Source organism: Agrilus planipennis, unplaced genomic scaffold (genome assembly GCF_000699045.2).
Source record: "Agrilus planipennis isolate EAB-ADULT unplaced genomic scaffold, Apla_2.0 scaffold89, whole genome shotgun sequence".
Lineage (NCBI taxonomy): Eukaryota > Metazoa > Arthropoda > Insecta > Coleoptera > Buprestidae > Agrilus > Agrilus planipennis.
In genome coordinates, this window is record NW_020439079.1 from 1,106,884 (window position 1) to 1,133,470 (window position 26,587).

At 34.3% G+C, this 26,587-nt stretch overlaps 1 protein-coding gene across 2 annotated transcripts in view; it reads left to right on the top strand.

Moving 5' to 3' along the window:
- Positions 1-26,587, top strand: part of LOC108734605 — a 371,439-nt gene that overhangs the window by 339,973 nt on the left and 4,879 nt on the right. For both annotated transcript variants that reach the window (XM_018466232.1, XM_018466233.1), the window contains exons 3-4: positions 24,243-24,419; positions 25,769-26,026. In XM_018466232.1, coding sequence (XP_018321734.1) covers positions 24,243-24,419; positions 25,769-26,026 — 435 coding nt within the window. The remainder of the gene's footprint in view (positions 1-24,242; positions 24,420-25,768; positions 26,027-26,587) is intronic.

A 26,587-nucleotide genomic window follows, 5' to 3' on the forward strand; every position in this document is an offset into this window, starting at 1 on the left:
GTAGCATTGTACTACAGATGGCGTTTACCGCGCCATTTGTTTTATTTTATAAACCAGATACGTAAAAGAATTACATACCATCGCAAAAATACTTAAAATACATTTTACTTTATAGACCACAATAATCTTAAAAAAAAAACAACTGAGGAAAAATATTTGGTACTTCTTCAAAAATGTTTCCATAGAATAATTTACCTACCTACCAGTATAAGCGTCTTCATTACCGCTGTTATCAAACTTAATTAAATCTACGTACCTACTTATTAGACGTCCTAAACTTTTCGTTTAATTATATCGGATAATTGCTATTGAAAATTAGCATCTAACGCGGATCGACTGCTCGGCAGTTTGAGTGCAGTTACGTAACAACCGTATTCCATCAACTTAGATCCTCTAGGTTAAGAGTAGGATGCGTTCTCGACAATAATAGCAGCGATGGAAGGATCCAATAGAACGGATGGCCGATGACAGAGGAAGGAGGAGGCAGGAAGTTAAAGCGGCGATGGCAACGTGACATGGTGGAAGGATTGGAGGGGTTGGGTGGCGAGTGAAGCTGTGCGAAAATTAATTTTAAGCTGCACTGGTTGTTCATAAAGGAAGTGGAGTTCGCAGCGTCATTTGCCACTAAATGGTTCAAGTTAATCAGAACTAATTGCACCTTCCTTAATTTTAACCAGACGTGTCTGTCTACGTAGTCTGTCCAACAAATACGTACAAATAAGGTCATAGAGCTTTATTAAATACGTAAAATTTAGGGCAAAATAATCTCCAGTTATGGTGATGTAAGTACTTCCCCCGTATTGGTTTTCAGTATTGAAAACGTTTTCGTTAATATATACAGAAGTCAAGATGTCCAGCTTCCTCGTCTTTTCTCTTTTTATTTTCTGTATATCTCCCCAGTGTTATTCTTGAAGATGTTTGACCCTATTTGACCAATTCCCATTTAAGAAACAAGTTATCATTGAGAGTTGTCCAGTTAGTTAATCGAATTACAGTCCAAAAACTCGCGGACAATTCTGCTGAATGTACAGGTGCATTATCGCAACACAGAATCTGTTATATACCATCACATATGTTCCGATAGGATCTTGTGCACGGTTTCCTCAAACTTAAGTCATCAGCAGTCATCCGGACATTGTGTCACTGAAGACAAGCGATCGTATTAGTTTTTATCAACATAGGAGGTAGAGATCATCCTGATCTTACATTATCTTTGCAGTCTTCAATGTCCTTAACTAAAACACTTCATCATCATAAAGTCGTTAATGCTAAGACATGTTGGACACGCACCTCCACTCCTTACTAACCTGAGCTAGAACAAATCTAGAACATCCTACATCCTTAACTAAAACACTTATTCCACATTAAAACGGTTGTCTTCTTTAGTGCACCGACTTCATTAACTTCTTTATAGTTTAACCCAAGTTTCAGGAAATATTTATATAATTAAATCAAGGGAATGATGTTTTTGGAATTTTTTATCAAACCGCCCAACGTAGGCTTCGTTTGTATCTTAGTTAATAATTAGCCAAATAAAAATATATACTTCAAAGGTTTATCTCTCCCCCCTTGAGGTAGGAAATTGTAAGATATTTCATAATCCCTCGTCTCTCGCTATAGCTATCGTAAGAAAAGTGATTATTATATCATATTAGAGTACATTAGATTGAAGCAGGTAGTTCTTATCATAAAACTGTTTCAGTATAGGTAATTTGACTTACAAGTGCATAAGAATTCATGAATGAACCCCCTCCCTGGTATACTTACGTAATTAATAAAACCAATTCGTCAACCAAAAATTTATGGTGACTACCACGATATCACCCATATACCAATTTTGCGGCCTTCGAATATTTCACTCTCATCTTATAACTTTTAAGGGAGGAAAAAATGGGGTTATACAACCGACGGCGCTTTTCATCATCGCCTTATCTGACATCCATCGCGTCTGCAGGGCCCAACGACATTCCTCCAGAAATCACTGGCTGTCGGCACGGGGGAAAATTCCGATTAATATTTTACTTGTCTCCCTAGTCGCGCCCTCCAACTTTTTGGCCCTTAAGGGTAGACGGGAGACCACTCAGGTGAGATTAAGCGTGTGTAACAAGCATTTTGAACGGTACGTCGGGCCCTTGGGGACACAGTTCATCTCCGTGTTATGTGCCACTTCAAAAGTTGGCGACATGGAACGTTCAACGCCAAATAATTTATCTGGAGGGTTTTGGAAGAGCCCATGTGACATTTTAAATGTTAAAATTGTTCTTAATTTAACGTCATTTTCGCGGCTGTTACGCTAGATTGAATCTAATAAAATCAAAAGAGAAGCTGAACGCCTACAAGGTAAATGGAAATTTATTAAAATATAAAGGAAAATGCGCTTATGTTCCAGAATCAACTGAATATTAAAAATTAGTGGAGTAGAAAATAAAGAATGCTTGAAATATTTTTAGGGCTGACTTTCACAGCATGTCAATAAAAACAGGAAATCTAAAGTGTTAATACGGCACCCTGTTACAAAAAAGGGGTGTTATGGATTCAACGTATCTGTGTATCTTTCTGTGGTATGGAAGCTCCTAAACGAATGAACCTACTGTCCATTTCAACTTGTAAGAATTGTGACCTTGAAGAAATCTGCGCGAAGATAGAAAGAATACACACTAGGCGTGAGCAAGACAGAAATAGTTGGAACAAGCTTGAACGAGCAGAGCTCTCGATGGGCGGTCTTAGGAGATCGCCAGAACTGTACAGTACTAGACGAAAATGTTTAGCAATTTCTTAAAACAAAAATGTATATAAATTAACATTAGAAAACAAAGCAAAAGTTTTATAGGTGTGTAGAGCGTTAAGTTAATTCACTTGTTATTATTATTTTTGGCTAAATATGCTTTAAATAAAGCATATTTTTAAATTTTAACGAGGCAGTTTAAATAATTTTGCAAATGGTACTGTACACTTTTGTCTAGCTGTCGCTCGATGATCGGCGAAGAAATGAACTCCGCAGACAAATATGATTGAATTTGGAATTATGCTACGGCGCACCCTAATAAAGGGAAGGGACATATCTCCAACTTCTTGAAACGAACAGTATTTTGATTAATTTTTAAGGTTCCGTACGTCCGAATGAAAAACGGAACCCTTATAAGATCACTCGTGTATCTGTCTGTCCATCTATCAAACACAGACGCATAACGTTAATAAATTAATTTTGAATAAGGGGGTCATTTATGGGGGGGGGGCATGTGTCATATCAAATGAAAGGGCTTGTTATAAGGGTCTCAAATATTTTTTTTATAATTCTAAAATAAATACGTTTAAAGTTATATAAGAAAATTGTCTATTCTCCCCCCCTCATCCCCGGAACTACTGAACTTAATATTTTGAAAAAAATACAGAAAATAGTTCTTTACAAGAAAAATACATTTGCAGTTTGAACGTATGGGAGAACATGTTTCTTTTTCAAATACAATGTTAAGTTGGTTCTCGGGTTAGGATTCCGTATGTGCGAATGAAAAACGGAAGGATCACTCATGTGTCTGCCTGTCCATCTGTCACAGTCAATTTGCTCCGAATCTACTGAACCGATTAAGTTGAAATTTACTACACATATAAATTTCTGTGACCTAAACAAGGACGCATAATGTAAATAAATTAATTTTGAACTTGGGGGTCATTTTTGGGGAGAAAAATAGGAAATTAAAAAAGTAAGTTTTCAAACTGTACCATATGACATATCAAATGAAAGGGCTTCATGTAAATGTTTTAAAATAAATAGTTTTAAATTTATTTAAGAAAGTAGATGAAAATTGACAATTCCCTCCCCCCTCATCTTCGAAACTACTGAACCTAAAATTTTGAAAAAAATACAGGAAGTAGTTCTTTACTCATAAATTACAGGAAAATAAATAAGAAGTCTATGGTCTGAGCATAACGTGGTAAATTTATTGAACCCCCTTCGCGGCTTCACTCGCGTTCATTTCTAATATACTTGTTAAAAACCATCGTCGACCATATAAAACTAATTTTTGTATCCCTCGGGAACAAGCTCATATTCGCATATGTACAGTATTAATTAGGATAGATACATAGATGAAACTATGAAAGCTGAAACTTATATGCGTTTCTCTATAATTAAAAATCGTAGACGAAGACTATAAATGTTGGATGTTGATAAAAATCTTGTGACCATAAATTGTCAGATTTTAATTTAAAGCAGCTTTTATAATGATGAGTAAAATTAATCTAGGTTTTGCTGTGTAAAATGTCTTGATTTGCCAAAACTGGTAACTAAAAATTATTTTCTTTTTCAATGGTAGAATTAATATTAACGTTCGGGAGGACGCCGGTTCGATTCCGGGTCCGTCTGCCTTGGTCCAAGTTTTTCTGTGGTTTCCTTGGATCACCTAGGCAAATGCTGAGGCAGTAATATTCCACAGATAACCTTTCACTCTCTCAGCATTACTGGCTGGTGGGAATGAAACACCCAAAAGTTTTTTTTTTCACATTAAAGGGTGGTGGTCTATTTAAACTGCTAGGTCCAGCGACTTAGTCGTTGCCGAGACTGAAGAGAAAAAACGTCTAACCTTAACAGTTTGTGTAGACCACAGTCCTTCAACCCCTCTCATAATTCTACCATGGATACGTTTCTTTCTTAAATTACAGATCTACAAAAATCTGATTACATCTCTCTACACCCCTTTTATTTTTTCCGGAAAGTTGTTGCGTGTCCAACACGCTTTTGGTCAATGTCATTTATGGCGTAATGTTCGAAATAACTACTGCATTTTTCTTAACTTTATTTCAAAAACGCAGTACAGTGATGAAAACAAGGATAATAAATGTAGGAAATTCCTCACTTTGATCAACACGTAGCCTAGATCTGTATCTTTCATATTTATAATAGGCTCTTTAAATGTTGATAGAAAAAGCTAAACTCTTCTAGTAATTGACGATTGTGCTGTTGTACAAAGAAGTATTTCTCCAGTTTCAATATCGAATGTTTCATATCGGTGAACCCAAAAATACGACTCGCTTTCAAACATTACCAACGGATAAATATCTTGGGTTAAATTGATAGCTCTGTAAATACCCTACAAAAAAAAAGTTACATTAGCTGCATAGAAAATATAATTTCCAAAATATATCTGGCGAAATACGTAAACCGTTAAAGAAATAACAATATTGATAAACTAACTCTGATTGTGTTTTATTCCTTTTTACCTTCTGTACTGGACAAACCATAGGTGGATGGAGAGACGAGAAGAAATTTTTAAAAAACGGATGAACTTTAGCACCTTCTGCTGCCTCACACCATGTATCCATTTGAAAAGGGGTCAATGTTTCACAGGTGTCTAGATTATCTTCAAATTTGCACTTTTTGAGAGTCATTCTCATCTAATCATAAATAAAACACATTTTACATTTAATTTCAAATTGTTGGTTTCCTTTTTAGTTTGTTTTCATATTAATAATATTATTCAATTATGTACTTCAAGATTAATAATAAATACTCTCAATTATGCATATAACACTGCTAAGGCAATCGATACCATCGAACAACATTGTTACGACAAAACGAAAGTTACGAAAGTTTCGGGAAAAAATCAGTAAACTTCAACATATTTAAATAAATGGTATAAAAAGATGACATACACGGAAACTAGGGTTAGGATCCGATATGAAAACATCGGAAAAAAGTGGAAATTAATTTTTTACTTTAAAAATATTTTATTTAGTTTTCCTCGAGAAAGGGAAATCTTTGAAAATCACCCCTTGAAGGGTGGTACTGCCGACCAAAACCCCTCCTCGAGTAGGGAGATCAACCAGAAGGTTGCACAAATAGGGACAGAAACAAGTTGTAGTGAAAATTAATTTAATATTGTAATTACTTTTTTTCCTACAAACTGTTTGTGTCTCTCTACTACAACATTGAAGAATATGTAGTGCAAATNAAGAATATGTACTGCAAATTCCTCTTAAAAATTACTTTTCGTTGCAGCATATCTCATCTATACAACAATTAAAAAACATATACAAAATTGTAGCATATTTGTTTACAACTATTAAGAAAGAATTATATAATATAGTGTTGTGGGTATGCATTCGTATGTGAGGCAGCACAGAAAATTGAAATGCAAATAAGTATTGAATAAAAATTGCTACATTTTTTCTTTATATTTTCTACAAAATTTATTTAACTATTTACTACAATTTGTAATGAAATTCACGAAGTTGTTGTCGTAAATATTTCATTCAAATTGTAAGGAATTTGTCTTTACCCCTGTCGATATTTCTCCTACAATTTACCACTACAATTTTATAGTCAAATTCAAGTTTACCGTTAGTTAATCTTACTACAAATTTGAGTTCCATTTTCTACAAAAGACCTCTACAACGTTGTAGTAATTTTTCATAAATCCCAAGGGAAGGGGAGAAGTATGAGTGGAGAGGAGATGTTGGGGGGAGGAATCGTGTGGGTCAATATCGGTGTCCCACCTCAAAGAATAGGGTGGGTAGTCTAAAAATAGAAACTAGAATTGAACAAAAGTGAGCAGCTCAGGAGAGAAAGTGAGAAGGCCTTCTAAAACGACCTGGCACCGAAGCCCCAAGATTTGTTGCGAATCTGGTTGCAGTCACAGAACACGGGCCCACTCTACCTTGTTGCCTTAAGTCAGCGTTTAATGAATTATTAGAAACAGCGTGGTAAACGTCATCTATAGTATATCGCTACATTTACTGGAATTAGACCACCATGAATTTTATATTCTGTTTGATTACGAGCCTACCACGTACGATTAAGTCGATATCCTTATTGACCTTGTTGAACATTTTTGAATTCCACTAAATGTAGCAATACTCTACAGATGGCGCTTACCACGCTGTTAATAGTAATTTATAAAACGCTGTCTTAAGGCAGCAGGTAGAGCGGATCTGTATTTTGTCACAGCTGTCTACGATGCGCTGATGAGATCCAGTTTCGACAGAATACTTGAGCCCCACTATTAACTTTTTGTGTTAACTATAGCACAAAATACATTACCCCTATTTTGTGAGTCACGGTTCTTCTAACTATCATGGTGACATTTGCAACCACAAAATGTCCAACTGAGGTGATGTTGTCGTATATTATGTCCCATGCTAATTTTTTTCGCATATTCGGACATGTATTAGACATTTTATCCACCTTGGCTGAACTCTGAAAAGAAAAGGTTTTATATTCACATAAAATAATAATGTAAGCTTTTTCTTCAAAATATGTACATTTTTGTGTAATTTTATACCAAAAATTTGAATATAATACCAATTTGCACCTCTGCTGGTAATATCACAATTAAATTTAAACCGAATGTCAATCTTATGTATGTTATTTCTTCCATTCTTGTGTGGTTTTTCTTTGTCCTATGTAATATTTATTCAGATAATATCTACCACGTCCAGGAAACAATCTAATTTGATTTGTAATTCAATCGTTACTCACCCTTCTTCCCAAATTAAATTCAACATTGTTTATCCCTCCATCCACTAGCATGTAAGCAACAATAGTGAAACAAAAGACTGTCAGCAGAACAGGAGACATGTTCTTTCAATAGTTTTACGAAAATAATATACTTTCATATTATCAAAACTATTTAGGGCTAAATTTTTTTTTTGTTTAATGAGAGTAAAATTATTCAACGATAACATCTCTTCTCCAGCATGCAAAAAAATATTTAGCGACAATAATTGCTACATTTAAATTGTGGAGATAGATAAGCATCTATTTAAATTGTTACTGAACGAAACAATTTACTAATTTTAAATAGAAGCGTTCTTAAATTCATATTCAAAAAAAAATTCCATTACAATCCAGAAACATTTAAATTAGAAATGAACCGGATAATAATTTTACTGGGTACAGGATAACTAATTTTCATTGATTTTTAATGAATTTAACACAAAACTCCTAGAGACAAAATCCTCGTGTAACAAAATTGTGTTATGGACAGGCAGTACTAGGTATACACTTTTACCTACCTAGCTTTCACCAACCTTCTTAGAATCAAGCAAATCGTCTAAGAAAGTACAAATCTGCTGTTAACCGAATATTTATGGCTACGTCCTCGAATTTGACTCGAGGACAGCTTTTTAGTAAATTCTTTGAATTCACCCCAAGCCAGCCGAGGGTATATAAACCTCTGGAAAAGAGAAAGCAGGGAAGAACATCTAAGCACTCATCTAAAATCGTTTCTAAATCGTCACTGTCTCGTTCCATAATTATAGTTAAAGTTCATTAGTAAATAAGTAGTGTATTGTTAATTTTAATAAAGTATAATTAAGGACTTATCGTTGCCGAAAGTTTGATTTTGACTTCCAAGGAACCCTAATTTAAAGTTCCCGCGTATAAATATATATTTATCGGGGACACAACAATTGGACTGATTTGTATAATTATTGACCGAGTTGCAAATTTTTTTTGTAACAACTTTGAAAAGTAATTATGAATTAATCTCTCATGTTCACAAAGTCTGCAGACGGTCGCATGAATTGAATGTGGAAAACCGCATCTCAATCTGATATACTGCGCAAAAATTCGAAAGTTTGGCCTATTTTAGTGCTTTATTTCGTCAACTAATAATACAAGTAAGGTATACTTAGGTCATACCAACAAAATCTTAATTACCGATTTTTATTAGGTAGTTTTTTTTTAGTTAAGGATGTGAGATGTTCTAGTTTTAGAGAAATGTGAATATTAGCGCAAAATGTGGAGATGCGTGTCCAACTAGTCGTAAGACTAACGACCTTCTGACGATGATGATAATGATGACTTTTAAATCATTCCAATTTATTCCCTTAGATTAAATTATAAATAAATAATCATATATGCTAAACTGTTCTGTACTACCTGGAATCCTGCCTTCGAAAAAGCCTCCATACCTAGAGGCGAAACGTTGGGTTGATAACAATAAATAAAAACATTGACCCCATTGGCTCTGGTTCTTTATTTATTATTAAATTATTATTACCTTTTTTGCACTTTTTTTCTGTGACAGTGATAGTGACAGTTGTGGAACCTTTAATAAAATACCTAAATATTAAACAGCTTAGTACTACGTTACTACACATAATATTGTTTAGACGTCCATTACGATAAAAATTAATGCATGAATTAATTGCATGGTATTAATCACATAAAATAAAGAATATATTAACGTTACGTAAACATCAATAGATAAATTAATATCCTTTATATAGGTAAATGTAATTTTATTATATTTCTAAACTATTATTGAGGTGACAATGTGTGTGTATCCTTCCTTAAAAAAATTAATTATATAATAACAGTCAAACCTCACATATACTACAAATATTATTGGAAATTCGAACCCCATGCCAATAGACACGCTTCCATGCGTCTATCAAAATTATTGCCGGTTTCTATTATTTTCTGAACAACATTTAAGACAATTTGCCTATAAGGAATTCTTCCCTGTGGATATCGATGACTGTACAATTCGACCGTTGCATTAACATCTGTCGTACAAAATGTCAATGTAACAACTACTATTCTACACTGACCCATGACAGTGATACACTGACCTACTGCTAATTCCACTGACTACGCACATACAAGTCTACGACATTAAAAGAACAAAAGACTACTATAAGTTGGTTGTGGTATAAAAATCATCAATCACAATCTAATCTAACAAACAGGTAACAAACAATCCGTGAGTACAAAAATACAGAAGAAGTACAATACAGATGTTGCTAATTACCAGCTGATTGAATACGGCGTTGCGTTGTCGCATTTCTTTCCAGGGGTGGAATTACATTTGTATTTTGAACTACGTTTTCTCCGAACGCCACTCTCGGCCATACAAACATTTACTTAATTTTCTTGTTTTATAGTGCATGTCCTGTCACTTCCTTCAAGCTTGCTACTTATTTCAGAAACATCCTGTATACCAGCCACGAATTGTAATGTTATTAATAGTAGTAAAACACTCCGATAGTATATAGGTAAATGTTATTGCGAATTACTAATGAAGCCGTCAAAAACCTCATGTGAATTTTGTAAATAATTTACGTGCTAGAATTTCGATGAAACTGATGAGCGAAAAGCAAAATAAAATAATAAACTCAAGGGTTTCGTATCGTGTTAATGTTCTACACCTGCGGTTGCGTATGGACCTTAATTGCATATTATATTAGCTCGGGGGTGTAAAGTAATAAATCAAACTCAACGTCAAGTGGTCCATCAGTCCTGATAAGATTTACTTTTAATAATGGTTATAAATTTAGGCTCCAAGTTGATTCTGCTGTTTCCATCAGGACTCTCATCTCTTCATAATAATTTTTACAAAAAAGAGCCGAAGGATTATTTTGTTTTATGGATAAAAACCCACAATTTTAGTTTTAGGCATGAGATAATTTTATTTTTGAAATAATTCGTTTAATGAAGCTTCGGATATTTTTGGTTCAGATGACTAGTGTTGCAACAAACATATGCTTCCGCTCTTGCAATTGCGGAAGTTCCGCATGCTTCTCTGCATCTGATCCCGCGTTTTTATAACGGAAGCTTATCGGAACTTAACTAAATTTTATTTACCATCTTTCTGAAAAGCAGAATTTTAAACGGAATTGTTTGTTGGTAAGCTGCATGTTGGGTAGGTACCTTCGCTAGCTTTTATCGACTCCACTGTCACATTGTAGACGCATTATCAACCGCTTGTATTTATGAAATATTAACGACAATGTATAGCATTAGAGCCAGCTAATTTTAAGTTAAAAGAAAAATTAACGACTTTCAATACAATCTAGCGTTGTAATTTACCTCCCGTGTGTGATGAATCCCGACCTATAAGGGGCATTCCTTTTTAGTGGTGGGTTTCTCCAGTAGTTTAAGATCTATTTCTNAAAGGAAATGACTTTCCGAACAACCCTATAGGAATTGCCTTAATACTTATCTAAACCTCCAAAGGTTCCAACCACGATTTATATTCGATAAAAAGGTAAAAATCCAAAGATTTTCTACACAAAGCGGGTGAAATAAACAAAGCGTCATGTATCTATAACATAATCTAATTTCTTTGAAAATCCATGTTAAATATCTCAGTAACAAAAATAAGTGGATTCAAACGTGACCAATATTTGTTCGGGTGTGTTAGAAATAGAGCCAACTTACCAAACCAAATACTTCACCAACAGAAATAGGATTTATTTGAAGCAGCTTGGCATTTAATATTTAAAATAAAAAATCGTTTCATATTTCACGTTTATATTTCAAAGAAATAGTAGATAATCCCTATTCACCAAAACCAACATTATTGGTGGTCGATTAAATGGATTTAAGTATTTTATTCATTAAGTCGAAGATAAATCAAAATATAAATTATTAAAAGCACCATTTTCAAAATGTAAAGTATTTTTTAAGTGTAAAGTTTAGTAAACAAATGAATTTTTTCTGCCCGTTCTTCTTCCAATTTTATTAATCACAAGTACTTCGTGTCTAGCACATAAGATAACTTCATTTGTATCGTCTTCTCGTAAAAGAGCGTCAAACTTCCAAAAATACGTACTTGTTGGAAAAAGCAAAAGACTTGACACGTCGTAATGTATATTAGTTTGCCTGTAAGTCCCCTAAAAATAAAAATTAATTAATTGTCGTCATTAACATATCGGATAATCGGTAAAAACAACTCAGCCAACTGCCTCAAGACTAATAAAGTGACAATTAATCACATTCATTTTCATTCCGAATGTCCTGCTATAAGATTTCACTCAGAATATTAAAAAGCGTTGTGAACGATTAAAACTGTAATACCTTCAAATTTAATTTGAGAAGGGGTAAGTGAAACCTCTCGTTCATTTTTGATTACATTTTTAACGATGCTCTGCATTCTATAGTTCGCGGAAAAAGCTCTCATCTCCACTTGACTATAAACAGACGCATTTAAAACAAAAACAAAGGAAAATCCTACATACAGAATGAGGAACATAATATTCACGTATTTATTTATGTTGATTTTATAGTGTAAAAACTACTAGGGTATGAATCTTTGGAATCTGTGCGCACGTGAATGATTTGTTCATTATCACTGCACATATTGCTTTATTCGTTATCGCTACATTGCATTTATTCGCTTTTATATTGTAATAGGCGAAAGGTACCTATACCCTTTAATACGACTGCTTCTGTTAACATTTATACTATTAAAGTCGGTCAAGAAGAAAATACAACGTAAATATGTATTATGTCTAACTATCATGAATCGTCACATTCGGGCCAGTGGTACCAAACAGGTCATAGTAAATTCGATCAAAAATTTCCCATAACTTTTTATTTTTATTTTTTTGATAAAATTTTTAGACTTGTAAATTCTAATAGTAAACCAAATTTCATTAAAATGCATCAACTTCATTCTTTATTCTGTTAACTCCCTTAGACTTTTAAATATTTTAAGGAGCAATTTTGTATTTTAAAACGAAAATTAAGGAAATACTTACGTACAAAAATTATTTTGCAATAAATACCATATAAAAACACAGAAGTATCTTATAATTAATTAGATGTCTAAATATCTTGATCGGATGCAATAAAAAATTAATGCATACGTATCCTCATAATTCATAGGGGGTTATAAATCGTATATGTACATTAGTGTACGAGAAATTTTGTAGACTCATGGCAATTGCATTGGTAATTATTATTTCCGCTGAATACCGCAATTCATCTACAATACATGACATTGTAGATGTAATAAATTATAATTAGCTGATTCGACTAGATGGTTATTCATGATAACAAAATGTAAACAGAACAACAGAGGCAGTGCTTTAAAACTGCTTTAAAAAAAAACATTAAATTATTACATACGTAGTCAGTGCATTATATGGGATTAATTTAATTTGAAATAATAATATAGGGTTGTTTTCGGAAAGTCATTTCGTTTTTTCCCGACAGAAGATTTAATTGTATTCTTTTGCACCCAACTTGACATTTAAGCCGTATAATTTNAGACTTGTAAATTCTAATAGTAAACCAAGTTTCATTAAAATGCATCAACTTCATTCTTTATTCTGTTAACTCCCTTAGACTTTTAAATATTTTAAGGAGCAATTTTGTATTTTACTACTTTATTTGGTAGTAGATAAACATTTATTATAAAATATGTTATTGAAACCCCTCTAATGTGCTCTAGAACAGAGCCGGGCAAACTCGGCTCTTTTGACTCCCGAGTGCTCCTCATTGATCCTGCGAGTGCGAGTGAGATGATTCTTTCCTTTTCTTATCCCTTCCATTTCGTAGGTGAGTCCCCTGTTCCATAGCCGAACCCAATAGCATTGCGAACGTAGTAACGAAAATTTTCGTAAGTATTATTTAAGTTGTGAGAGAGGCTTCGCTCGTCTACGGGATGAAGGGGCTTGATATGGGAGTGGAAGGGAGAAGAAAAAGAGAAAGCAATATGGGTCATTACTGCTTACTCTCTCGTACTCATTGAAGGGTATGGAGTGACTCAAAATAACCTCAGGTAGCGACTCCTACGAAGTTAAAGTTTGCCCGGCTTTGCTCTAGAACTTAAATAATACCTACGAAAATTTTCGATACTACGTTCGCAATACTATTGGGTTTGGCTATAGAAGAGGGGACTCACCTGCGAAATGGAAGGGACAAGAAAATGAAAGAATCATCTCACTCGCACTCGCAGGATCAATGAGGAGCTCCTTGGCTATACCTGAGGAGCACTTGGGAGTCAAAAGAGCAGAGTTTGTCCGACTCTGCTCTAGAATGTAGTTCTCTTAACGTCACTTATCTGTTTATAAACATTCGAAGTTAAAAAATCAACAATCAAGCAGTATAGGCATGTATTTTATGGATATATTTGTAAGCATTTGAAGTACCTTTTTAAACGGGCAGGAGAGAGGAGGAACAGTGGGTTGAAAAAGAAGAAATTTTTGTGTGTTGTGTATTACATCGCAGAAACGAGAAATTTTGAATGTATGAAATTCTTCACATGTTGCGGGATTTTCTCTTATAACACACCTTTTCACATTAATTGTCATCTGAAATTTAAAATAAACATTGTAAGATAGTATAAACACAATATTATAAATTCTACGATCCGTTTTATTAACTAGGTATGTCATGGAGTTCCATAACCGTAACCAAAACTATCATGTATCCGAAACAAAAATATATCCACAACTGCAACGGAATCTGACATAAAGGTTTCGAATAATTTCCAATAAAGGGTGAAGTCCAAGTGAGACGTCTATAGCAGATTTTCGCCCTGCTGTATAGATAACACTTAAAGTGAGTAACTATAATAATTACTTATAACCCTAATTATTTTTTTTGTGATTGTAAGAAGAAAAAGTAGGTAAAGAGCGAATATAAAAATAGGGAACGAAAAATTAAAAAAAGTTGCCGATTTTAGGTATCTAGGAAGTCAGATAAGTCAGGACGGAAGGTGTAGTAGGGATATAAAGCAGAGGAGTCGCCTTCAGTAAAAAGAAGTCACTATGCTCGCGAACGATTAATTCAGAATTTCGAAAAAGGTTGTTATAGGAGTATGTTTGGAACGCGGCGCTGTACGGGTGCGAAACACGGACAGTAGGCGCTGCGGAAAAAAAAGGTTAAAAGTGTTCGAGATGTGGTGTTACAGGCGAATGATGAGCATACCGATACAGAAGATTAGAAATAAGGAGGTATTAGAAAGAGTAAGGAAACAGAGGAATCTATGGAAGTCAATAAGAAATAGGCGAGATAGATTAGTAAAACACCTTCTCAGGCATGAAGGTCCAGTCAGAGATATCCTAGAGGTAGAAACGGAAGTTAGAAGGGGTAGAAGTAGACCTAGATTAGATTTGTTTTCGGAAATAGTTAAGGATGTTGGATATTCTAGTTTTAGGGAAATACGAAGATTAGCTCAGGATAGGAATGAGCGGAGGTACTTGTCCAACCAATCTTAGGACTGACGACCTTATGATGATGAGTTTTGGGTGAATGGTAGGTACCACCATCAATTTTTTTATACTCACTACTAGTGTTGCCCAAACGCAAGAACAAGACGAGACTTAGCCAGTCTTGGTCTTGGTCTTGCGCCAATACACCTGGTCTTGGTCTTGGTCTTGGTCTTGCGCTCCCAGTCTTGGTCTTGGTCTTGGTCTTGCGCTCCCAGTCTTGGTCTTGGTCTTGGTCTTGCAGCAAGAGTCTTGCAAGTCTTGCAATTACCTATTAGTCTATTACTATTTATTAAAGTTTACTTTAAATCCTAGAAAAACGTATTAGAATTGGAACATTGTGAGCTTGAATGAATATAGCCATAGTAAAGATCAAGCAGATTAATAAATAACTGAAGATTTGATAAGAAATTCGAAAAATCAACTGACCTATATGTCGTTTTCCATGGAAGTAACTGTTTCTTAATAAACATTTATGATCCTTGCTTTCTACCGCGCCGCCTCGCCACGTGCCGGCTCTATGATAAGGATGCCGCCGCAAATCAAACAATAATATAAAGCGTGTAAAAAAATTCGAAATTATTTTGCATGAGTATACCTACACCCTATGGCGGCAATCAAATAGTGTCAAATGTTATGATTTCGGCGTGGCGGCAACGATTGTTTTAGATTTCAAAAGAAGCCGCCGGCGCGTGTATCATAACCATGTACTTCCGAAAAGCGGCAAATTTCTTTGAGAAGTAAGTACAAAACCTTTGATGCCGCATTATCAAAGTGCCGATGGTTAAAACATAACTATGCATGCACTCAGTTTGATTTTAATAATTTTTTTATTCGCTATGTTTATGGTATTAGTCGTAATGCGCATAGGTCCAGTTTTTCATATTCTTTGATACAGTTTTTTGCGTCTCATAGAATTCCTAAGCGTACCTACCTATACACCGAACTGTTACACCTAACTACTCAGTGAAATAGCGCTAAGTCCTAGCTGCAAGACGCAAGAGTCTTGCAGGCTATGTCTTGTTCTTGCTCAAGTCTTGCACGGTCAGTCTTGGTCTTGGTCTTGCTAAAAATACGCGGTCTTGTTCTTGGTCTTGGTCTTGCAAAAACGCAAGAACAAGACCAAGACTGCAAGACCAAGACTGAATTTGGGCAACACTACTCACTACTACATCCGCTACGTATTTAATTAAATCTACCCAAAATATTATCCCCTCGTTTTTTCTGTGGAAAAGGATCGGTTTCTTAGACGTATACGACGCTTATTAAAATGGTACATAAGTATACATTAAACCACAAAACAATTAATTTTTTTAATTATTAGATACTTGCTGTTAGGTTTCGACTAAACAAATCCTTATCGACGGTTATGGTGGTGTTTAAAAATACTTCTTCATTTATAAGTTTAAGGTTGTTATAGAATAATTTCATCGCTGCATCTGGATATTCTGCACATTGGCCTTTTAACTGCAACCCCTAAAAAGAAATTTACAAATTCTGTACATCATTAAGTTCAGCTATCGTTATATTTCAATTCTATAATTTTGAGGTACTTAGATATGTACGTATTTCATACAGGTAGGTGTATACTTAATTTTAAACCATTTTTTAATTATTTTCCTTCGTCTCTATTTCAATAGTATAATAGTGCACATCAAACAACGTACTTTTTAAAATTACAATATATACTATTTTCAAAATTAGTAAGCATTGTTTAAAAAGTAACATATGGTTATGGACAAAACTTTATTGCAAAATTATATACATTTACCAGTAAATAAGAAGCACAATCTTACCGAAAATCTTAATTCAGAGTGAACAGTATAATTTATAAGCCAAACTGCACTAATAACAAAAAATATTAAATGAAATTCCATAATTATTTTACAACGCAAAACTAAAAATTTTAACCTTTACTGCTATAATGGTGGCTTTTATAAGAATAGTTAAGAACGGGGCTCATTTTTATGATCGACACAATAAATATAGATGTAATGTCATAATTAAATATCTCTGATTAATTGTGATTACTATTAGATAGTGATGGTATTGAAATCAAACATGTTATTATATGCACAATGATATAACATTAAACGGGAAACCAAAGTCTATTTGTAGAGTCAAAACATAAAGCAATAATAATGTAGCTACTAAAAAATATTTCAAAATTTAACTAAAATAGCTACTAATAACAATATGTAGACTCAATAAAACACTGGTCTAAGTTTTCACTATTTTTTAATTANCAACATTCACTGGTGTATGGCCGAAATCGTCACGGAAAGAATAAATAATAGACTTTCACCAACAGAGTTGCTAGTTGTCGACATTCACTAATAGATCTTAAGATATGCTTCCGGCAATCACAGTAGCATATACATCACGTACGCATTTTTTTCATTTCAAAAACAACATTGTGACAGTTCGAGAACGAAATATTATTTCTTCTTTATTGTATAAATTTACGGGTTATGACCTTTTAACAAACCTAAAAACCCTAGATAAGTAAGTAAACTATATAAGCTAAGAATAATACTTTGTCAATATCAGCCACATTGAAATAAAATGATAACAACAATAAAAACTCAATAAAACACTGGGCTATGTTTTTCACTATTTTTAATTATTAAACAACTCGACAAATGTTGCCGCCGAAGTGAAATAATAAATAACACAGGTCTGCGAAATTTTTGTTTTGAAAAGTTTTTTCTTAAATTGTTAATATTTGTCGTAATTGTCTTAAAAGTAATAGAAAACGATATTCATATGATTTATACCACGTCACATTAACCCATAAATGCTAAGAGAACACATTTCCATTTGAACCCTTGCCACGTAATGAGTGCGACGAAAACATATTCGATAACCAGTGTTTCTATGTTTTTAACGATGCTCTTTTCGATGGTGTTGGTTAAAAATACCTCCGACAATATTAAAGCATGGAAAAATCGAAAATAAACAAAAAAAACGTGATTTTTGAATTGACTTTTTTCTTAAAAAGTAATTTTTTGTGTCCTTACGATTTTTTTATATGCTTAAAACCTATATAAATCATGACCTCGATATCTAAACATGAAATAATCACCGTTGGTCAAGTCGAAATGCCTTTACAAACTGTTTGATCAAACCAAGTTTAATGTAAAGTGGTGGAAGCAATACTTTCTTCTTTCAAACTCGTATTGATGACATTTTTCACTCCGACTTCCAATTGCATTCTAATTTGGACAGAAATACCTAATAACAATGATTTTGATTTACCATAAGTCCACTGTCTTAACACTTCAACACATAACCGGCATATTTTATCGTAACCCAGTGTTTATCTTGGTGACACAACTTCATTCTGAAGTAAGCTTAATAAGCATTTTTTACAAAGTCTGTTATATTCAATCTTTGCTTAACTATTGTATATTGTCCGCAAATGTAAAAAAATACATTTGAATTGTTTTTACAACTCCGAGAAGCCATAGTTAAAGATAAATGAAACACAATCTTTTATTACACGTTAATATTATATCTCTCTCAATAATGGCGCGCTATAAACTATTTTTTTTTCAGGCGGTGTAAACGACTATAGTTACTTTCAGACTATCTAAAATAAAGTAAAAGACAATATAATGCTCAGTCAGAGAGTATTAAATAGAAATATAAGCTATAAAATGAATTTTGTGAAAAAACAAATAAATTTGCCGATTCAAAGAGCTATATATATCTATACACATATATTAATCTACATACAAAAAGAAATGTGACGTGATACGTTAAAACAAAGTTTATATTTGCAAATTATAGACCAACATTTACATGCTTAAGATAAATTTATACAAAAAACTTTTTTATCGCAGACCTGTGTAATTCATTACTCTTGGTAATGCCTTTCGAACGAAACAATTGTCGAGTGTGGAATAATTAAAAAATAGTCAGTTTATGTATTGTTATTATCATCACTTTTCACAATGATTTCACCAGCCATTTTTCCGAACTTATTAAAATAGCTACCTTGAATAAGCTTGTGAATTGTTAAGTAAAAATCAGAGTTTTCATCTGGAAGGTTCGGACTTTTCATTTAAAAAGTATTAATAAATTAAGAAGAAATGAAAAATTTCGATGGAACATTGAAAATAACAAGGTATTTATATTTAAAAAACGAAAGAGCCGATAAAATGTTCGTGACGTCACGCAATGATGTTTCCCAGCTAGCATAATATACGACTTATTAAGACGTTTGTCTCATTACAATTGTCTTCATTGTCTATGACGTCATATGTGTTTTCTCTGATTAAATTTTGGGTAATTCAAAAAGGACTTATCAGATTCGATATACAATCATTAATATACACTGTTTCAAATGCAAATGTGTTTTTAACACATCAAATAGTTGTAGGACGTACCGATCGCGTTGAGCGACGAAGTTCTTGAAACTTCGTCAGATGTGCTTCTACCACCTGATGATTTGTTATGTCTTACCGAGCACCCTGTGTCCACAAAACATTTATGCCACTCATTTTGTAAGCCTAGCTAGTAGAAGGATCTTTAGCGTATTTGATACGGAAAATTATTGTCGCTAACTTTGATTTTTCAAACCAAAACACACAGGTAGAATCTAGCGAAAGCGGCCATCTTTAACCCAACTGCCGCTAGCGCTCGATACCCTGCGATTAGGTACTAGCAAACCATGCGGGTCAAAACTTGATGTTTTCCTCTACAAAATGGCACTACAATCAGTTATGTAGGATCCCTGAATAAATTTGTATGACTTTTCAAAGCGTAAAGTCCTTTTTGAAACACCCTTTATAACTCTCTTCAAGGAGGATGCTTCCAATATTATAATGCTGACAAAAAGAGAAGTCATAGGATGACCATCAAATAAAAGGAAATACACACCACCCTTATTCTTACCGTAACATTACGATCAATTCTTTCACAAAACAAGTTAGTAAAACATAAACAAATTAAGAAAAAAAGTTCTACCCCGACCGAGAATAGAACGAGCATCCGTAGCACTGAGCCAGCGTCTCTTCTTGTACGCTTTTTAGAACAACAGGAAATATAAACATAACCACCGTTCATAATCATTATATAAGGTGGCGGAAGTTTTCCCGACTCTTTCATCAAGAGCCATTAACGGTTCTCTAACCATTACATATGTTTAAAGTAGGAAATTTTACATAAATTCTAACGAACAAAAACACGTTTAATCGTAAGTTGCAACATTTTTAGATTCGCATCACAACAGATGATATAGCAGTATAAGCATCTATCAAGGAGGAGTTAGAGATAACTTTAAATCAAATGGATGCGGTATTGACAAAACAGTACTGTTTGAAAATAAAAAAAGGTAAAACATAAGTACTGGTATGCAAGGGAAGAAAAAGTAAGGAAAGTGCGAATATAAAGATAGGAGACGAAAAATTAGAAGAAGTGGACGATTTTAGGTATCTAGAAAGTTAGATAAGTCAGGACGGAAGAAGTAGTAGGGATATAAAGCAGAGGATAGCGCAGGGTCGGGTCGCCTTTAATAAAAAGAAGTCACTTCTATGCTCGCGAACGGTTAATTTAGAAANAAATTAGAAGAAGTGGACGATTTTAGGTATCTAGAAAGTTAGATAAGTCAGGACGGAAGAAGTAGTAGGGATATAAAGCAGAGGATAGCGCAGGGTCGGGTCGCCTTTAATAAAAAGAAGTCACTTCTATGCTTGCGAATGGTTAATTCAGAAATTCGAAAAAGGTTGTTAAAGGTGTAAAACATAAACAGTGGGCGCGGCGGAAAAGAAAAGGTTAGACGCGTTCGAAATGTGCTGTTACTAGCGAAAAATGAGGATACCGTGGATAGGGAAGGTCAGAAATGAAGAGATATTAGAAAGAAAAGGAGAGCAAAGGACTCTATGGAAGTCAATAAGAAATAGGCGAGATAGGTTAGTAGGACACCTTCTCAGGCATGAAGGGCTAGTCAGAGACATGTTAGAGGCAGAAATAGGAGTTAGACCTAGATTAGATTACTGTTCGCAAATAATTAAGGATGTGGGTTGTTCTAGATTTAGGAAAAAGCGAAGATTAGCTCTGGATAGGAAAGAATGGAGGTGCGTGTCCAACCAGTCTTAGGACTGACGACCTTATGATGATTACAGTAGTGATTCTATTAGGAATTGAATCTTTGTCGTTTTTTAGTTACAAAGAAGCGACGTTTAAGCTTTTGAGCGTCGTTTGTCACCATTAACGACCAGCTGTTCCGTTTCCTTGTTGATTTCCGGTGCATGGTGGTTCACAGATTCTAGCTTGTGGCCAGGAATTTCCAATTATAGAAACAGAGTCCATCTGATTCATTCCCTCTACCTCTTGAATTAAATCTTGTGGGAAACGGGATCGAGGCCGTGGAGATTTGTTCCGACTTCTGTGTTTTTCGGCCACAATAATAGCGTCGATTTGTCTTCAGGTTTTGCTCTCTAACGTGCTGTTGTACATTTAGTTACAATTGCGCAAACCTTGTTGTTTTATCATACGATTAGTGGCTATCTGCGATGGTGATCGTATAATTTCGGGAAGAGGGCCTTACATGTTCACTGCATGGCAGGCAGAATACAAGTCTCTTGTTTTGAGTATATAGTCTGTCCGTTCCACTCTAGCTTTTAAATTTTTTGAGGGGGGAATCACCTGTAATGTTACTAGTAAATGTTTTTGTTCTTTCAGAAATTGAGAGGACTTTTTGTCTACGATAACTTCTTGTTCCAGGAGGTAGAAGCTCTTAAGACTGATTATGGCATTTTACAAATATTTACTCTCTTTTCAAAAAATTAAAAAAAAATCCATGAGTAGTTTCATCATGATGTAGCGGACCTCGACAAGGTGCTTTATCCCCAGAGAGCCGACTGCATAACTGAATTCTCTCCACCAATACAAAGAAATATTCCAGGTCGTTCTTAAAACCGCTATTTTGTTCAGTTTTCCTGTTAATAAAGGTATCATGCTATTAGTGTGGAAGAAATAGTTCATTATTCCCATTTTTAAGGCTAGAGATAGATCGATCTGATGCCTCCAACTACTTGCCTATCTTCATAGATTAGTTGATATTATTATGTCATGTAAGATTGGTGAATGTTCAATTCAATTGATAGCGAAAGAACAAATGATTTCATGAGAAGGTGCTCTATATTAACCAACCTTATAATTTTGGAAAATACTACAGATGGCGCGGTAAACGCCATCTGTAGTACGATGCTACATTTTAGGATTACGTATGCTCCAACAAGGTCCATTTAAATGTATGGATATCTACTTGCTGAAAACGAATCCCGGCGTAGCCAACCTCAACGTGATAGGCACGTTACCATAATCGAATAAAATAATTCGAAGTGGTCTGTATTCAATGTAGCATCGTGCTACAGATGGCGTTTACCGCACCATTTGTAGTATATTCTAAAACGCACTGTTAAGACAGCAGGTAAAAGTTGGTCTGTGTTCTGTCGGAGCTGCCTGCGACGTGCTGATGAGATCCAAAAAGGTCGAAATCGCGATCCGCGTCTGGCAGTTTCGACAGAATACAGACCACTTCGAATTATTTTATTTTAACCTTATAATTTATAGCGACTTCATATCTCTATAATAATTTTTAAGAAACATGTCAAAATTGAGATTATTACAAGTTATCTAATAAATTCTATTATTTCTACGGCAAGTTCAGTCAATTACATTCGAAAATTGTAATTTTTGCACTGTCATTAAAATTTTGTTTTCTCCGTATAATATCTCCAAACAATGGGCACATGTAAGGAAAACAATATTGTACAGGTGACTATGCACAATGTGTTACAATACGAACAACTTTGTTCCATTTTTAAGCTTCTTTTTTCGAAATGAAACTTGTCGTATCCACGTCAGCATCAATCTTCTTCACCACTCGTTTATATTCACCGATCATCTTTGAAACGGAAATGCGACATCTCAACGTCCTTTGCTCACATACAGAACCAGTATACATAAATACAATATCTCTGTATGTACGTATGTATGTATCTATGCATTTATGGGTAATAAACGTATAGCTATTTGTATACATATACCTATATTTACACTCATGTATTTGCTTTGTAAGGTCCTGTTTACTATTCAGTAGACACCATCTTATCCTTTCGATTTAAACGAACTAAATGAAGTGGAAACCCTATTGAAAACCATGCAAAATGCAAATACATGGAACATGCAAGTACTTATATGCTTGTAGGTAGGTTCAAGTCCTTACATCAAAAGTTCATTTTAAAAATTTTCGTTTATTGATCAATAATGTGGAAACTATATTCGATGAAAATTGCACCATAAATGTAAATGTAAAATTTGTCAAATTTTCTCTTACGATAATAAAACCACTCTAACCGGTCAAACATAAATGCAAAAATCAAACGCACTAGTAATTAAAGTAATTTGTAGCAAACGTTTAATCAAAAGGTTCCTTCGGCATTGAGCGCTCGAGGCAATCATAACTTCTCGCCTGAGCATCAGGAATAATATTCTAATATAATTGATACCTAATATTGATAAATAAGACAGTAAAAATTGAAACTATTACCCAACAATACATAAATAATTGAAATTATTAAGAATTAATACGCTTATAATTGATAATAATAAAAATAATAAACATTGAAAATATTGTTTTTATTATTAATTAAAATTATTAAAGATGACTACGCTTATAATGGAAGATATAAAACAATAATATGGTAAAACTGTTGTACGTATGTGGTTTTAGTGTAGCGTAGGCAGGTTTATAATGATAGCAAGATCCTACTAGAAATATGCCGTCCTTTTAATAAGGATGTAACCGGGCCTATACTTTTGATAGCGGATAGTAGCGGCAAACAGGGGGGAGGGGAGACACTGCCCCAGCACATATTTCGTTTTCATAGGTTTACTGCAAATTATGATTTGGTTCGGTTAGGTACATTTTAATGAATGCATTTTTTTTCCGTCAACACTTGTCGTAAGAGGTGAGAAAACTACGGCTGAGCTCAGCACACGCCGCCGAGACTCTAGCGGACTTTCCGCTCTTCGCGCGGCTGCACATTATATCCATCCAATACAGCTGTTGCCCCCTCACCGCCGCCACCAGCCTTTCTTTCCCTCCACCGCTGCCACTTCTCCCCAAGCGATATAACGTCTACCCCCTCCACGTGGCCGTAACGCTTTTCAGGCGTCTATAACGAAGTTTCACTTCAAAAAAAAAATTCACCGTGTATAAACTTTTAAATTTAGTAAATTAAAAGTAAGTTTGTTAAATTAAAACTAAATCAACTTTTATTTTGTTGCAGAGCGACTTAATGTCCTTTATGAGAAAAATTGGACAAAGTTAGTGACCGAGCAACTGAAGAGGTTTGAAAAGGCTGTGATAGAGTCCTCTGGGAAGGACGATTTTCCCCATTCATCGGGCGCCCATTGGACATTTGGGGGAGCACTTTTGTACACTATAACATTACTTACTACTGTCGGTAAGTTGATTAACATTAATATCTAATAGTATTGTAGAAATATTCGTACGTATGGTAAAGGTAAATAAATATAAACTGTCTGCCCCATTTTAAATTTTTCACCTAAACATCTCGTCAGGGGAAACACCAATCCAAAAACAACTTCTACAAAAATTGTTAGGTTCAAAAGAGAAATCGGATAGCAACCTACAGTTTGACCTTGAATTTAACTTTAGTCAGTTGAAGGTCACTAATAAATGCAGAACAATTAGTGTTGTTGGTAAAACTGTAAAAGATATCGAGATAGTGATCTTGACTCTTATTATCTCCATGACATTTTATTGTTTCCTATTTATTCAATATTTTTTAGTTGAAATAACTTCTGAAGGTCTTTCTGAAAAAGAGCCACAAGTACCAATGCGAACGTAAAATTTTGATATCTTTGAGGCCAAAAATAGGTTTTTTTTTCAAAACAATCGATTTGTTCTTCAAGATGGTGAAGTGAACTGAAGTCACTATCTGGAAGTGTCGCTCCGAATTCAACACCTGTTATAGTGGTCATATTTGGATTGGTGGCAACCGACTACCCTTACGAGATATTCCACAGTCAAGAATACTCACAAAAAGTAAAAATCAAAAAACAAGCATGAATCTATAAACAGAGGTACCTTATCGGTGACTATCTATCGGTATGATACTAAAACCCAAAATTGAATATAAAAGCGTTCTGAAAACCTAAAACATCAAACATGAGTCTCTAACTGAGCATGACGCCTTCGATAATGTTTTTATTTAAAATTTCAGATTTAGTGTTTTATTTTATCAGTTTCACAGAACCGTTTTTGATTTTCTTGCATCATGTAGTACTATTAGTCTATTCGAGAACTGATCTAGTTTTCTACCTAAAATTGTTCCAAATCTTCTAAAAATATGATTGATAGTTTATTCAATTCGGGCTGTCATTCTGACGGGCAATGAAAACGGCAATTGTTATTAACAATTAAGAGTTCAGTTGTTTGGCAATTGCTTAAAAACTACAATCGAAAGCGGAAATCGGAAAAAATCTTATAAAGGAGAACATTTCCGATAAAAAAGACCCACCACTCTGAACTCTTGCTTCATTCGATGCTATTGCTTCCCTGGAGTCAGACATTCGAAGACTGTAGCGGTTTTGGATATTTTCTCTTTCACATAATAGCATTTTTATTTAAAAGAAGGAAATGCATTGATTTTTATAAATGTTCTCGTTAATAACCAGACTAACCTAACTGAGACATTTATCGTACCTAATGCATGTTAATTATGCATTATGTAAAACATTTTTAATTCTTTTTATCATAATCATAATTGTATTTATGTATATTATTCAGGTTATGGTAGATTATCTCCTAGAACGGCCACAGGCAAGGCTGTGGCGATGGTATATGCAGTCATCGGAGTTCCTCTAATGTTGATCCTTCTTTCTGGTCTCGGTTCCCTACTAGCAGTCGGTGCGCGAAAGGGCTATTCGAAGTTATGCTGCAGACGGGCGGAAACGTCAACGGCTGCAAAATTCATGCCTTCAGTCGGATATCAGAGGGCTCCTTCGAGCCCCTCAGGAAAACACGTGTGTCGACCGCCTAACGACGGTAAGTGGGAGAAAGGGGTGTCAAACCTCCTGTTGCTCTTGAATTTTAAATATAAACTGTGCTTTTGTTTATGTTCATGTTTTATAATGGAAAAATTAAAAAATTTACCAATTTTAACTGTCCCTGGTCTACTAATTAAATTCATGGTGTTCATTTTTCTAAGCACGTATATGTAGATGTCAGTACTTGTCTGGAGTTTAGCTTTAGGACAAGGACCCAAAACCTACAGTTATTGGTTTGGTGACCCTTTTCGCATTTTGAGTAAAAATGAAAGGAATTCAAAGCTAAACATTCATGGTTATTCTACAAGTAGACAGAATTCTCCATTTAAAATTTAAAATGACTATGATGTTTAACACTATGTTTATTAAATATTATTTTTCCTAAAATTCACATTTTGATGTGATTCGACCCCTCCGGACTTATTTCAGAATTTCAACTTATTAAACTGTGATGCAGTGCAAAACTGGACTCCTATATTTCACCATAAACAGCTATATATAGTTGAGACGTATTTTCTTTCTTGTTTCCACTTGGGACTGCAGTCATTTGTTGCGTTTT